This window comes from Galeopterus variegatus, unplaced genomic scaffold (assembly GCF_000696425.1).
Source record: "Galeopterus variegatus unplaced genomic scaffold, G_variegatus-3.0.2 Scaffold593, whole genome shotgun sequence".
In the NCBI taxonomy this organism is placed as follows: Eukaryota; Metazoa; Chordata; class Mammalia; order Dermoptera; family Cynocephalidae; genus Galeopterus; species Galeopterus variegatus.
This window is the reverse complement of record NW_007726704.1, coordinates 257,745-273,307: the sequence shown is the minus strand read 5'-3', so window position 1 is coordinate 273,307 and position 15,563 is coordinate 257,745. Positions and strand designations below refer to the sequence as shown.

At 42.0% G+C, this 15,563-nt stretch overlaps 1 protein-coding gene across 1 annotated transcript in view; it reads right to left on the bottom strand.

The window, feature by feature from the left end:
- ZFYVE26 (zinc finger, FYVE domain containing 26) overlaps positions 1-15,563 on the bottom strand; it is a 69,974-nt gene that overhangs the window by 18,844 nt on the left and 35,567 nt on the right. The window contains exons 26-32 of the mRNA XM_008570321.1: positions 13,574-13,820; positions 12,593-12,691; positions 10,125-10,288; positions 8,967-9,103; positions 5,980-6,011; positions 5,174-5,310; positions 3,770-3,990 (exon numbers count right to left, since the gene is read on the bottom strand). Coding sequence (XP_008568543.1) covers positions 3,770-3,990; positions 5,174-5,310; positions 5,980-6,011; positions 8,967-9,103; positions 10,125-10,288; positions 12,593-12,691; positions 13,574-13,820 — 1,037 coding nt within the window. The remainder of the gene's footprint in view (positions 1-3,769; positions 3,991-5,173; positions 5,311-5,979; positions 6,012-8,966; positions 9,104-10,124; positions 10,289-12,592; positions 12,692-13,573; positions 13,821-15,563) is intronic.

Genomic DNA, 15,563 nt, shown 5'->3' with positions numbered 1-15,563 from the left:
GCTTCCCAAGCGGCGCACTATCCAGTGCGCCACCGGGCCGGCCCGCTTTTTGGTCCTTTTGAACTCCGTTTCTTTGGGAGAGAGCATAGAGTCAGTACCAAAGGCATGCACTCCTGGTTAGTACAGAGGTCACATCATTATCATTCCCTGGAGGTGCTGCTTAGTGGGTGCATCCTGGCCCTTTCTGCAGATTCTAGACTCCCGGACATGACATTCTCTCCCTGGGCTAGGATGAGCCCTCATTACAGCCCACTAGGACTGCCTTCTGTGATGTTACTCCTGACACCTGATGATTGTAAAAATCTTATAAGAACAGAGAGCCCAGAGGGCTACATCCTTCTGTCTAGTGCCGCCTGAAACAAGCCTACATCCAAGGTTCCTGAATCTTGTCTCATAAGTCCAGCAAAAAAACTCTATGGATCCTGATGTGTCCACCAAGTTCTTTCGAAAGAGATTCTGCACATCAATGATTCTTAACTTAGTAAGGATGAGGAAGAGGACAGTATAGTGTATAAAAGCACTGGCATCACAATATATTTGGTGCATTTGGAAAATGAAAACATTTGAAATAGGCGATGTGAATTTTGTTTTTATGATTTTTTATCATAAGGAGGTATGAATTAAAAACAGTGGAAAAATATTCTGCCAACCAGGAACTCTTAACTGATTTGCTGGCAACACATACGAGAGATGAATCCTGTCCCATCAGCAAACTGGCACAGAGGCAATGATTCTCTACAGTGGGCATATCTGAATGCAGGGTTGATGTTAAATTGTTTTCCCCTCAATCTGAGTATCTTTTTCTTTTAATAAGTAGATTCTATCTCATTTACATTACTGATATTTCAAATATATTTAGATATATTTTTATTTTTGCCTTAAATCTTTTCTCATGTTTCCTTCCTCTCATGTTTTCTACTTTTTGCCATATGGAGAGGTTTCTGTTTTTTTCCCCTCCTCCCATTACTTTCTGGTAACTTAGTAGATTTTTTGTTCTTTTCATAGTTGTTTAGAAAACTTTACTGAACATATTTCTGTTCCTTAATTTATTAACTTGAAAAATGAGGTAGAATCTATTGTCTCTTGATATAAAAGAGTGAAATTAGCTCCTTTTTACTTGCTTCTACTTTCTGTCCCACCTCCTAGTGCTTTTCTTAAACTTCTAGTTTTTGTTAATAAAAATAATAAAAATTACTAACATTTTAGGATACATGGTATGTACTAGGCTCAGTTCTTAGCCCTTCACATGGAAGATCTCATTTTATCCTCATAACAGCCTATAAGTATTATTATCACCCTCATTTTATAGAGAAGGAAACTGGGGCCCAGAGAGGTTAACAGTCTTGTCCAAGGTTACAGAGCTGGGAAGTGGCAAAGCTGGGATTCACTGCACCCCATGCTGGCTGATGAGTTTGCAGGCAAGTATTCTGAGCAAGCGACTGTGGGAGGCATTTACACTTCAGAGAAAATTATGCTCCCTGCTCCCTAATCTGGTTAGGACTGAGTGGTAGGAACATACAACATGAGTCACACATCTGGCTGGATAAGCAGGGAATTAGGAGTTTTCATTGTCAAGCTAATGAATGGAGTCAAAGCAGGTTGTGCAGGAAGCTGAGGGAGGCCTAATTATACCTTTTCCACAGACACTTCCACTTTACGACTCAGATTCCTACCTGTGACACAGGGATAGGCCAGTCCCCAGAGAGCTTTCATAGATATATTATCCAGAACTCCCTGTGTCACAGTCTGAATTTGGTCCAGATTGGGGCACAGTTTTATTCAAGGCTAATCACTGCACATTCAGGGAGGACACATTTTCTTTAAAAGCCAGAAAGTTCCACAGAGATTAAAGGTGTTTCCCTAAATTGATTTTAATTACAAATTAACCAATGTCTTTACTTTCTTTCCGACCAGGTATAGCTAGAGAAAACTCTCCTTTGAAGATCACTCTGGGAAAGAGCAGACAGGCTGTCAAGGTAGGGTGAGGAAGACAACTTGTGAGCTGGTAATGGCATTTCATCAACACCCAACTGAGATGTGAAACATTTCAGCATGTCTTGGCACAGAGAGGATGGTGAGATGAAAAATTATTGTGGGGTCAGAAAAAGAAGCTAGAGAGAAACTGNACAAAAAGGAAAAAAAAAAAAAAAAAAGATAAAACAATAGGGAGTTTAAGGATAAAATGAAGTAATCCAAGTAAAAGGGCTTAGAATAGTGTCTGGAGCTTTTTTGGCACTCATTAAATGTTAGGTATCAATGTTTGGAGTAGGGATGCTCAGGGCTTCTATTTGAGATAAGGCCTTTACATTGAATGTTGGGGAGGCACAGAGGCAATGATTCTCTACAGTGGGCATATCTGAATGCAGGGTTGATGTTAAATTGTTTTCCCCTCAATCTGAGTATCTTTTTCTTTTAATAAGTAGATTCTATCTCATTTACATTACTGATATTTCAAGTATATTTAGATATATTTTTATTTTTGCCTTAAATCTTTTCTCATGTTTCCTTCCTCTCATGTTTTCTACTTTTTGCCATATGGAGAGGTTTCTGTTTTTTTCCCCTCCTCCCATTACTTTCTGGTAACTTAGTAGATTTTTTGTTCTTTTCATAGTTGTTTAGAAAACTTTACTGAACATATTTCTGTTCCTTAATTTATTAACTTGAAAAATGAGGTAGAATCTATTGTCTCTTGATATAAAAGAGTGAAATTAGCTCCTTTTTACTTGCTTCTACTTTCTGTCCCACCTCCTAGTGCTTTTCTTAAACTTCTAGTTTTTGTTAATAAAAATAATAAAAATTACTAACATTTTAGGATACATGGTATGTACTAGGCTCAGTTCTTAGCCCTTCACATGGAAGATCTCATTTTATCCTCATAACAGCCTATAAGTATTATTATCACCCTCATTTTATAGAGAAGGAAACTGGGGCCCAGAGAGGTTAACAGTCTTGTCCAAGGTTACAGAGCTGGGAAGTGGCAAAGCTGGGATTCACTGCACCCCATGCTGGCTGATGAGTTTGCAGGCAAGTATTCTGAGCAAGCGACTGTGGGAGGCATTTACACTTCAGAGAAAATTATGCTCCCTGCTCCCTAATCTGGTTAGGACTGAGTGGTAGGAACATACAACATGAGTCACACATCTGGCTGGATAAGCAGGGAATTAGGAGTTTTCATTGTCAAGCTAATGAATGGAGTCAAAGCAGGTTGTGCAGGAAGCTGAGGGAGGCCTAATTATACCTTTTCCACAGACACTTCCACTTTACGACTCAGATTCCTACCTGTGACACAGGGATAGGCCAGTCCCCAGAGAGCTTTCATAGATATATTATCCAGAACTCCCTGTGTCACAGTCTGAATTTGGTCCAGATTGGGGCACAGTTTTATTCAAGGCTAATCACTGCACATTCAGGGAGGACACATTTTCTTTAAAAGCCAGAAAGTTCCACAGAGATTAAAGGTGTTTCCCTAAATTGATTTTAATTACAAATTAACCAATGTCTTTACTTTCTTTCCGACCAGGTATAGCTAGAGAAAACTCTCCTTTGAAGATCACTCTGGGAAAGAGCAGACAGGCTGTCAAAGTAGGGTGAGGAAGACAACTTGTGAGCTGGTAATGGCATTTCATCAACACCCAACTGAGATGTGAAACATTTCAGCATGTCTTGGCACCAGAGAGGATGGTGAGATGAAAAATTATTGTGGGGTCAGAAAAAGAAGCTAGAGAGAAACTGCTGCCATGTAAAAGAATAGAGACTCATTTCCACATACCTGTCACAAAGAGCCAAGTCCTGGTTCTGGCCGGCCTTGACGAACATCATCTTGGCGCTAAAGAGCAACTGCTTCATGATGTCTATGAGCAGCCCTGCATCCACCTCTGGGTTGGTGAGGCCCTTGGATAGTCTGCAGCAGTGCTCAATCAGCTGGTGACCACAGGCAATGCTGTCCCGGTGCAGGTTCAGGATAGCAATGCATAAGGAAGCGCTGGGGGCCTGGCCATGGTGGAGGAAGGGAGGACCACACAGTGAGTCCAGGGATAAAGCATTCTTCAAATGCAGCTGGAGGGCAGAAATTATTCTTCCCATTTCAAAAGGCTGAAAAATACTGCAGGCAGGAGCCAAAATTCCTCAGCAGAGCAGAAGTGGAACTAAACAAATTTTGGGTGTTCTAAGTAGCACTGCCAAAGCTCTGCTGCTAGGTTTTGTCATCTTGCTGGGATGAAGGTGACTGTGACACGTATTATCTACTTCTTGAGAATGTCCAAAGGTCCCCTCCTTGTCCCACTAGTGCAAGTCCTCCTTATTGCTGGCGTGGACTACAACAGTCACCTAGCTCGTCTGACCACCTGGAGGAGTCTCTGCTTCAAGCCATGAACAGACTGCTGCTAAATTAATATTCTGGAAGCATACTAGGAAACCTTTCATAAGTCCCTGATGCACTTATTGCAGTAGACATTTCTTACTGCAGAATTCAAGCCCTTATACATAAATAGTCCCTTCAATCCTACCTTCTATCACCTCTCTATTAACACTCTATATTCCTCCCAAATTAACTTCGAGTTCTGCTGCTAAATTAATATTCTGGAAGCATACTAGGAAACCTTTCATAAGTCCCTGATGCACTTACTGCAGAATTCAAGCCCTTATACATAAATAGTCCCTTCAATACTACCTTCTATCACCTCTCTATTAACACTCTATATTCCTCCCAAATTAACTTCGAGTTCTCCAATCATGCCCTGTAATTTTTGATACTGTGTCTTTGCTCAGACATTTTAGTTTCATACTCTTTGTCCTTTCCCTATCCTCACTCCCCATGCATGCAACGCCCACGTTTCTGCTTGTCACTCTCCTACTACTCTTCCAAGTCATCTCAAATGCTACCTCTTCCATGAAGCCTTTCTTGATCTCTTCTTGTGCACTTCCCAAGATGCTCCTCATTTTGTCTTAACAGATTTACTTGTCTTAGCTCCAATATTATTGCACTGGAAACAAGTGAAGGCCAGGCTATGTTCACCTACCTCCCTATTTCGTGCCATACCACTTATACAAAGGTACTTCAAAAAATTGGTGGAAAAATGGAATTAAGATAATAAGAATACTTCCATGAACCTTTTGAAGAACCCTCATACATCATAAAGAAACTTCAATGACCATTACATTTTATTGCTATTACCTGCTCATAGTAAAATTCACTCCGCACCATCTCATTTTCCTCCTCCTTCAGATCCAAAATCCATTCCACCTCATCTGCTTTGGGGACTCTCACCACAGCTGAGTATGGAGGGCTTTCACTCTTGGAGCTGTCTGGTACTGAGAAGAGAAATGCCATTCATGTATCAGTCACTGGCTATCAGTTCAGTCTAGCCCAGTCCAGCAAGCTGGCATGAGGTGCAGGCAGATACTTGCCTGCTACCTGAGGGCCCTTTCTCTCTGGTTGGTCCCTTTTATTTCCTTTAGGAGACCCCATTAGGCACCTGAAACCTTCTTCCCCAGGCATAGACCTGAGAAGAGTGTGATGGTGTTTCTCATACAACCCCGTTGCTTCACATGAGAAACCCTACAAGGTGCATGCTTCTCAAATGCATGGCTAAGCCACTGGATTCTCTAAAAACTAACCTGCTGCGGAAGGATATAGGCAAAACTGTTGTCAGTGATTACCTAGGGTTAAGGAGGGAGCACTGGGAGGCAGGATGGTGGTGAAGGGGAACCAAGGAAATAAAAAGAAATAACCTACTGAAAGTTAAGGACCAAATTCTTTGGTTGCTGGCCTTGTCAATGCTGGAAGCTATTGGGTGAGTATGATAGGTTAATATGATGAACTTTAGGGGAAACAGGCTGATAGAAAGGCCAGGAATTTTCTTTAGCAGACAAGTTGGATTGAGCTGCCATCTAGTGTTATCAGTTGCAGCTGATATGCTGAAGATAGAGTCAACTTGAGCATATAAACCAAGAGACACAGAGAATGTGATTTAGCCTTACCTTCTGGTTGTACTGAATCCTCCTCTGGTACACTGGAAACAGAGAAAGAAAAGTTAAATGCCAGAATCACTCCTGCTCCTCTTTGTTTTGAGCTTAGTGTATAGCACTGAAATGTACTCTATTTCTCATGTGAGGTATCAGGAAATCATCCATAACTTTTTTCTCTCCCTCACTTACCACAGCCAATCACTCACCACATCCTGTTCATTCCATCTCCTAAACACCCCTTTAAATGTCCCATCTCTCTTCATCTCTGCCTCAGTGAGGGCCTTCATCATTTATCACTAGAGTCTGTACTGTTTCCCAATTGGTCTCCTTGATTCTTTCAACCTATTCTCTATTTTGTGGCTACAGGAAGTTTTCAAAAATGCAAATCTGGTCACACTATACTCCTGTTTAAAATTCTTCGGTAGTTCTTCAGAGTAAAAATATCCTACATTCACAGTTCAGCAGACAAAGCCCTTTATGACACAGCTTGGCTACCTCATGAGGCCATCTCCTGCCACCCATGGCCTGTGCTCAAGCTATAAAAAAGTCTCCCCTGCTCTGCCACTGGCCCTGGTCAACTTCAACTGGTGCCACCAACCACTTAGTCCCAGTGCCACAAGCCAGAGCCAAAGTCTACCTACATCAGGAGCCTGCTAGTCCACTCCAGCACATGACACCAGAAAGCAAGCCCAAGCCTTTGTGCCACTGCTTAAGTCCTCTCAGCCCAGCTGCCAGCCCCTAAGTCCAGGTACACCAGCCATAACCTTAGTGCGTCACCTACCTATGTATAGTTCCTCAAACATTTTCTCCTGCCCCCGACCTGTGTAGTTGTTACTCCCACTTCTGGGCATGCTCTTTTTTAGCTTCTTTTCCTACTAATTCCTTATCCTCTAAGGGTCCCCTCTAGGAAACCCTCCTGACCACATGGGCTAAGCTGTGTGTGCCTCCACCTCTGCACTTATCCAGCAGCCTTGTCATCTGTTTGTTGGTTGTCTCCCACTAAAATGGGATCTCCTTAAGGACAAAGTGATTATTATTGCTGAGTTGAATGAAAGAATCCCCATCAATACTAACTGCTCATTTCAAATCTCAGCAGTATGGTGCATGGGTAATTCCTATCCCTGGTCCTGAGAGAGGCAGTGGTATGCCAGGGACACAGAAACTGTACAATAAGCATGGTTTGCCTTCCTTCACATGAGATCAGTAATCATCATGGTAAACTGTGGGGATGCTGGTCAGAACTCACTCCTTCCTTGTGGTCTTCAGAGCTCTGCCTTCAACCGTTACAATCTTTCCCTGCACTGGTTACTTAGGAACCAAGGCCGGGAAACAAATGGAATGCTATGTTTGTGTAAGATAAGGGGGGTGACACCAGCAACCCCAAGGATAAACAGATGGCTGCGAGGCACCTGGAAATCTGCTTCCACACTTCTTCTCTTTGCTATAGCTCCATATTTGTCTCTAAGTCCCTTATAAGTTTCAAGTTATAACTGCCCCAGGGTTGCAGAGAAAGGAGCTATGCAGTGCCAAGATCGATACCTTTCCTTGTATATGTCACTCATCAATTATAACAAACTCCTTGTAAACTGTATGGAATTGCCTGCTTCATTCTCTGGTCTGGAGATACCTTCAGAGCCCAGAGTCTAATTTATCTTCGCTCCACACTTGGGCAGTAAATAATGACTGAGATTGTTCATATTAAAACAAACACAAAAAGCTATTGAACAGTGAAGGGAAAATGAAATGGATAAATGGTCAGGATTCCTCAGATGTTTGGAATCTTGTCGAGCATCTGATGTAAACATAACTGTGCACATGCACCCAGGTGTTCCTTGGTTATTGTCCGATGTAGATGCGCATGAGCATCCAGGTGTTCCTGGGATGTCTGACTCACACCCAGGTGTCCTGGGTTATTGGACTTAAGTATAAAGGACTAACGGCTCTGATCCACAGGGGCCCCCCACTCCCACCCCTGGGATGCCCTGGGTGTGTGTGGGGGGTTATGAGGAGGCTGCTACTGTTGCTGGAGGCTGTTACTGCAAGCTGTTGCTGCCAGGGCCCCTGGGGTTCCCCAGGAGGCCACTGCCACTGCTGGAGGCTGCTGCTGAGGACTGAGCTCATGTTGGAATGAACCTGTCAACTCTGCTAATGGCTCCTGGGATCCTTTCCAATTACTTAGCTCACAACCTGCATGTGAGGGGTCTGTGACCCAGCTGGCACAGGCGGGGTCTGGTGACCCAGTCTTTACAATGGGTTTGAAGGGCCTGAGTCCTAGCCCGACAAGCAGAATATAAAATCTCTTTACATCTGTAAATAAAACACAGAATTCAAAGTAATTTTGCTTTTGGATAGTTGTTTTGGCCCATATTCCTAGATGCTTTAGGAATCTTTGTTTCATGCTCCTTTGCTGATAGAAGTAGTGGGAAAAAATTGAGCAACATTGAGCTAGCAAACATGGTCTTGATTTGTCTTGCCAGAGGTATGAGTAGTTTCTGAAATTTGTCACCAGGTGAACTATATGTAGGAAAGTGTGGGGGATCTTCTAATTGTGGATAACAAGCCGTGATGACTACCTAGATTGGAACTGATGCAAGTGATGCCCAAACATTCAGGAGGTATGAACACATCCCTTTCAGTCCAGCTGAGACCACCTGAAGCAAGAGTGGCTGGAAAATAAGTGCGCTGGCAAACTAAGATCAGTGGCCTGAGTCTGGGGACAGGCTGAAGAAGCAAGTGCCCTGATTTCAGAGAGAATATCATGTAAGAATCTTGTACACCACTCCCTCTCACCCGTTTCCTCTCTTAGTAGTTTCTCTGACCAAAGTTAGTCCACGAACATTTCACTGTAGAGTTAATGGCATTTCAGTGTGAATGTTAAACATTTCTGTTAAGTTTTCCAGGCTTGAAACTCTCTCCACTATGAGACTCCTAGGACTGTAAGGACCTGGGAGAAGGTGCAGTGGTCAATGATATTAACAGCCCTGCTGCAGGACACTTACTCTTTGTTGTAGTAACTATAGCACTGGTCACACACGCGAGTAGGGTTTTCTCTGCAGCCTTCCACCACCATTTTCTTAGTGGAGCAGGAACTGCAAACCAGTCGACCACAGCGGCGACAGTGATGACGCCTGTTAAACTGAGGGATGCCATCGGGAAGAGAATGAAGAGGGAGAAAGAGGAAGTGAGATTGTAGAACTGTGCGTATACCTGTCATCAATCCATTTATACTTGGTATTAACCACCTGTGGCTTATAAAGGACACTGGCTACTTGGGCCTCTATTGCCCTCAAGCTGAAATTTGAAGATATTTTTCAGTTGACAGGCAAAGGTGACAAGTCATGGAGAGTTTTGCAACAGCTCCTGACAAGTTCTACTTGTCCGTGGAGGTAACAAGTGAAGATACAGCAAAAAGTAGTGGGGAAAAAAACTCTCTCAGCCAATAAGGATCATATTTCTACATGGTGTTGATGATGATGATGATAAAGTATCCTTTTTCAAAATGCTTTTACAAGTACCACCTCATTTCATTATAACAGGTTGACAGAAATATTACATCTCTTTTACAGATGAGTAAGAAACAGATGCAGAGAAAACACATTGTCACTGTTTTCATCAGCACTGAGCTAATATGCCAGTCACATACTGTGCTAAGTATGGTAACATTGATCATATTTAGTCCTAACAGCTCCATGAGTCAAATAATACATCATCTCTAGTTTACCAATGAGTGCTTGAAACTTAAAAAGTTTATGGTCACATTGCTATTAGGAGGCAGAACAAGGATTAGAATCCAGGTCCTCTGTCTTTTGAGTCAGTGCATATAACCACTAGCAGGTCACCTGTCTTACTGGGATAGGCAGGGCAACTAGAAGCAAGATCCCCTGATACTTGGTGACTCCATTTGCCTGTTTTTTGTTATTACATGAGAATGGCAAATACATTAGAATTTAAGGCTAACTGAGCATGTCTACCACCTGTCAGAATCCAGAAAATATATTCCGGTCAGGTCAAAGACAAACCCACAGTCTTAGGTTTGGGAGTACCACTTGGAACTGATATGTTCTAGGAGACAGTAGGTGACTATAAACTCAGGCTCATGCACTTGAGTTTTCCTTTAGTTTCTCCAACAGATGAAGTGGGAGACTGACACTGCTTACCATGGTGAAGTGCTCCCTGCGGCAGACCATGCAGATGCTCTCAGTCTCATCTGGTACCCACTGGTGCCTGGCAGGGGGTGTCATGGGGGGCACGAATTCCAGTGGGGGCTGACTCTGTGGGAAACACCTCTTCCTCGGACTGGGGGAATGTACAACAGAGACACCTGGGAGCCAGAACCAGAGGTCAGAGTAAAAGGTGATCAATATTCCAGCTCATAAATGAAGAGGTAATGATAGAATTTCACCATTTTACAAGCTCCTATTGAAATAACAGATCCAGTTAATGATCATCAATGGGTGCTTGCATCATATAAGAGACAACTGGTCATTGTATGCCTCCTGAAGGAAATGTACACCACCACCTATCAAATATACTTACCAAAAAATATGAAGCCTGAATCAAATCAAGCTTCTAGATCTAACTGCCAGTGTATTGGAAATTCAGAGGACAGGGACCCAGATTGCCACAGGGAGGCAACCAGCAAAATCTAGCACATGGGAAGCTCTCCCAGACAAATGACCTAGTTTCCTTCACAAATAAAAAAGGTAGAGGGAGAATAAAAACAAAAGAGATAGAGAACTTATTGATTAAAAGAGATTTAAGAGATGTTTTAGCCAAATGCCATGTGTGGACATTATTTAGATCTTGATTCTAGGAAAACCAACTGTAAAAAAATCTTTATGAGACAGCTGGGGAAATCTGAATACCAATTAGATATTAGGTAATAACTAGTAATTATTAATTTGTTTTTAGATATGATAATGGTGTTACAGTTTTGCTTTATAAAAGTCCTTACCTTTGAGAGATTTATGCTGAAATATTTATGAATAAAATGATATGCTATCTGGGATTTACTTCATAATAATCCAGTAGAAGGATGGGTGTACAGATGAAACAAGAATGGTCACTGTGAGATGATAATTATTGTAGCTGACCAATTAGATATTAGGTAATAACTAGTAATTATTAATTTGTTTTTAGATATGATAATGGTGCTACAGTTTTGCTTTATAAAAGTCCTTACCTTTGAGAGATTTATGCTGAAATATTTATGAATGAAATGATATGCTATCTGGGATTTACTTCATAATAATCCAGTAGAAGGATGGGTGTACAGATGAAACAAGAATGGTCATTGTGAGATGATAATTATTGTAGCTAGGTAATGGGTATATGAGGCTTCATTATACTGCTTTTTCTCTCTCTCGTGTATTGCACATTTTCTATAATAAAAAGCTTTTTCTTTACTTACGAGGATACTTCAAAAAGTTCATGGAAAAATTGAATTAAAAGATAATGCAATCTTTCCATGAACTTTTTGAAGACACTTCGTATATACTCATGTATACACACACACACACACACACACACGTAACTCAGAGCTGCTCAGGCTACCTTATGCAGATGCATGAAACTGCTCATATACCTGAGCCCTCTCCTTGGGTCTGCTGGTTATTATAAAATATGACTAATTCTCAAACTATGGCCAAGAAATGCCACAATGTTTGGTTTATGCTATCTAAGATTTCTTGTCACCTAGCAGAGCAACGCTGGCTATTGACAGAAAAAGGGAACTGAAAAACAATAGTGACTCTTAGCAGCACCCAGAAGAAGAGAGGCTTTAGATCTCTCCCCAGAATCCTGCGCCCCTGACCATCTGGCAAAACAAATACTCTCTGAGCTTCTTCTGAATGTAGGCCATTGTACAGTGGGGCCCAAGACTGGGGGAGGAGAATGGTGAAAGGGTGACCAAGACACGGCTGAGGCCTTCAAGGAATTCGTGCCCCGGGTGGGGGGCAGAATGAACACAAGGGCTAAATACAGTCAATCCTCATTATTAGCAGATTCCACATTTGTGAATTTGCCTACTGCTAAAATTTATTTGTAACTCAAAACTAATACTTGTGGTGCTTTTGTGGTCATTGGCAGACATGGGCCAAGTGGCAAAAATTTGGAGCCACCAGGCACTGAGGTTCTTAGCTGAGGTTGTTGCAGCTCTTACACAGCCATGACCAGCAGATGGAGATGGTAGGGGCAGCATGGGGTCATGCAAGAAGCTCAGCTCTGGGGCCAGTTGGATGGGGTTTGAATCCCAACTCTGGCAACCATTAGGGAGTGGGACAAGTCACTTCTGAACTTTTTCTCTTTTGTAAAATAAACAAAATAGAATCTACTAGGATGAGTTTATAATCTATGTGAGGTATGTATGTATATATATTTATATGTACATATTTCTCCTAGGAGCAGTGGTTCAGGATTCACTAATTCAGTATTTGCGGAGACTTTACAAACTCTCACAATTGACTATATGTTGAATCTTCTGGGATATGCAAGGCTGGAATGAGTCAAGAAAAACAATTAGTAAGTATGTTGTAAATAGATATGAAAAAAGAGGCAAAAGAATCAGAAAGTCAGAATAAGGCAAAACTGCACTGAAAAATGGGTAACTCTTGGAACCAGTTCTTACCAGGAGCAGCAGCAGGAGAGGACTCTGCTGATGGTGATCTGGACAGGGTCTGGGGGTCTGAAGCCTGATGCACAACTTCCTGGAGGTGAATCACAGAATCTGTAGAGAGGGAAAATGCTGACAAATATCCTTCTACTATAAACATCTTTATTCACTGTTCTAGGCATTTAGTTTAAAGCCCCGTTGGCCTCTCTGATTATCATACCATGCTTCTACCAGGTATAAAGAGAAATGGCAGAGGTACTTCTAAGCCAACAGCATGTTTCTTAAACTCCTCAAGAAACAAACGATGTTTGAACACATGAGATAATGAAATGGACACTAGGATTTTACATAATAAAAATGCCCAGTGGGAAGTTGAAGACATTTAAATCATGCCCCTGGAGGGTAGAAAGTAAGAAAAAAGAGCTGATTGGGAACATCAGTCCATACTTATTTGATTTTCTTTATTCTAGAAGAGGCTGAGTCAGTTTACATACAAGTGATATCTAATGTGACCTTGGGAATAAAGCATATTCTCAATATAAAACGATGACATTTAAGAGCCTAGTACGTCAAGGCCAGAGACCATTTCTAGCATATGTTTGATTTTCTTTATTCTAGAAGAGGCTGAGTCAGTTTACATACAAGTGATATCTAATGTGATCTTGGGAATAAAGCATATTCTCAATATAAAACGATGACATTTAAGAGCCTAGTACGTCAAGGCCAGAGACCATTTCTAGCATATGTTTTTTCCCCAAAACCTTTATGTTATTATGCATGCAGTAGTTATCTATCACCCTTTAATTCTGGTTAGCCTGTCACTGCTTCCAAGACCAAGAATTCTTCTTTATAATAAAGAGCTTACTCTCCTACGAAGTATATTCCTTTCATACTTGATCAACCCAAAATAATAAAAGAGGAGAAACTTAAAACTAAGAATGTAGCATGGTATTTCCTTCTCCATGTAGAATCCCCATCTAGGATGTTGGCAATTACCTGATCGTTTCTCCCTCAGAGGACATGGGAAGTCCAGGGCTTTCCCGGCGTATCTGGAAAGCAGTGAGTCAACCTCATCCGCAGTGAAGCCAATCTCCTGCCCAACCAGCAGCTGGTGCAGAGTCTGCACAGCCACAGTGGCCCAATCTACTTTCATGTTCATTAGCAGCTGCTCCAGCATGAGCATGGGGTTACAGGACAAGTGCGAATAGCTGGCCCGGTGCTGCTCAGGCAGGGTTAACAGAACCTGTTTGTGGGGTAGATCCAGAGTAGATAAAATAAAACTGCAGAAGAAACCTGAAATTCTTACTGGTTCTTACTGGGAGGGGAAGGACGCCAGAGACCAGAAGGCCCATAGCCAACTGCTGAAACTGGCCAGCAGTCTTTTAGGATGAAGGCTGAACTCCTCTCTAAATCCTCCAGGTGGCAATCAAGAAGTACTCCAAGTACCTTCACCTAGATGAGAGGTTGGTAAACTTTTTCTGTAAAGGGTCCGATAGTAAATATGAGGGGTCTTCAAAAAGTTCATGGAAAGATTTGTATTATCTTTTAATTTCATTTTTCTTTTTCTTTTTTTTCCTTTTTGTCTTTTTTCGTGACCAGTAATGGGATCGCAACCCTCAGTGTCGCGCCCGCACCGCGCTCAACCAGTGAGCGGACCAGTCTCTATATGGGATCCGAACCCTCGGCGGGAGTGCCGACGCGCTCCCAAGCGCCGCACTCTACCGAGTGCGCCACCGGGCCGGCCCTAATTTCATTTTTCTATAAACTTTTTGAAGTACCTTCGTACTTTAGGCTTTACAGTCCATAAGGTCTCTCTCTCCACTATTCAAGTCTGCCAGTTTAACATGATAGCAGCCATAGGCAAATATGTAAATGAATGGATGTGCCAGTGTTCCAATAAAACTGGATTTACAAAAGCAAGCTGAGGACTGGATTTGGCCCACAGGGTGTAGTCTGATGATCCCTGGCCTAGATCCTCCAGGTATGATTGAGCTCTGCCTGACCCTTAATGCCACCATTCTATCTATCTTAGCCTTTATTTAAAAGAGCAAAACAAGGTAATGTGAGTGGTCTACTTAAACCTGGCTCCTCCAGTGTTCTACAGGTAAATGATGAATCTAAACTCCCTTTAGAGGGCACGATCACTAGGGCTTGAAATATGTTCACTGGTTCTACTCATTGCCAATTTTCGGACTTTCCCCAGTTTACCCCAGTACAGTGTATCAAAAAGGAAAAAAAAAGGTATATATTCTTTAGTAACATTTTATGTAGTTTAACTCTTAGCAAGTGGGCCAGTGGTTATATTCATGGCTTCCTTAGCACTGGTTATGTTTATGAGGCAGTATATACAAATGTCAATCAGAATAATTAGAAGAATGTTATCCTGGACCGAACCCATGGCGCACTTGGGAGAGTGCGGCGCTGGGAACGCAGTGGCGCTCCTGCCGCGGGTTCGGATCCTATATAGGGATGGCCGGTGCGCTCACTGGCTGAGCGCGGTGTGGCCAGTCACAAAAAAAGGCCAAAAAAAAAAAAAGAATGTTATCCTCATCTCTCCCCAAACTCTCTTTCACTGGATTACTTTTTTTAGCCCATAATTTCTTCTATCAATGTCTTCAAGGTTATACATCAAAGGTATATCTAATTATCTCGACAAATAACCCTTTCCCATTAGCACAGACTAGTTTACCAAGCAGTAATTCTAAATCCCCACATCAGAACATCAGAATCTCTTTGGAAAATATCGAGGTTTTATCCTAAGACATACAGTTTTAATTGATCTGGGGTGGAGGTCAACCACTGGTATTTTTTAAAAGTTGAGGTGATTTTAATATATGGTCAGAACTGAAAAGCATCAATACAGCAGACTCCAAGGAGAAAGCCTGAAGACAAATTAAGAGGATCAGGCAATCTTCGCTTTGGAGGCAGGGCAGTAATAGAATGGCAAGCTCTAGAAGATGCAACTAAGATATGGTGGGCCAGTAAG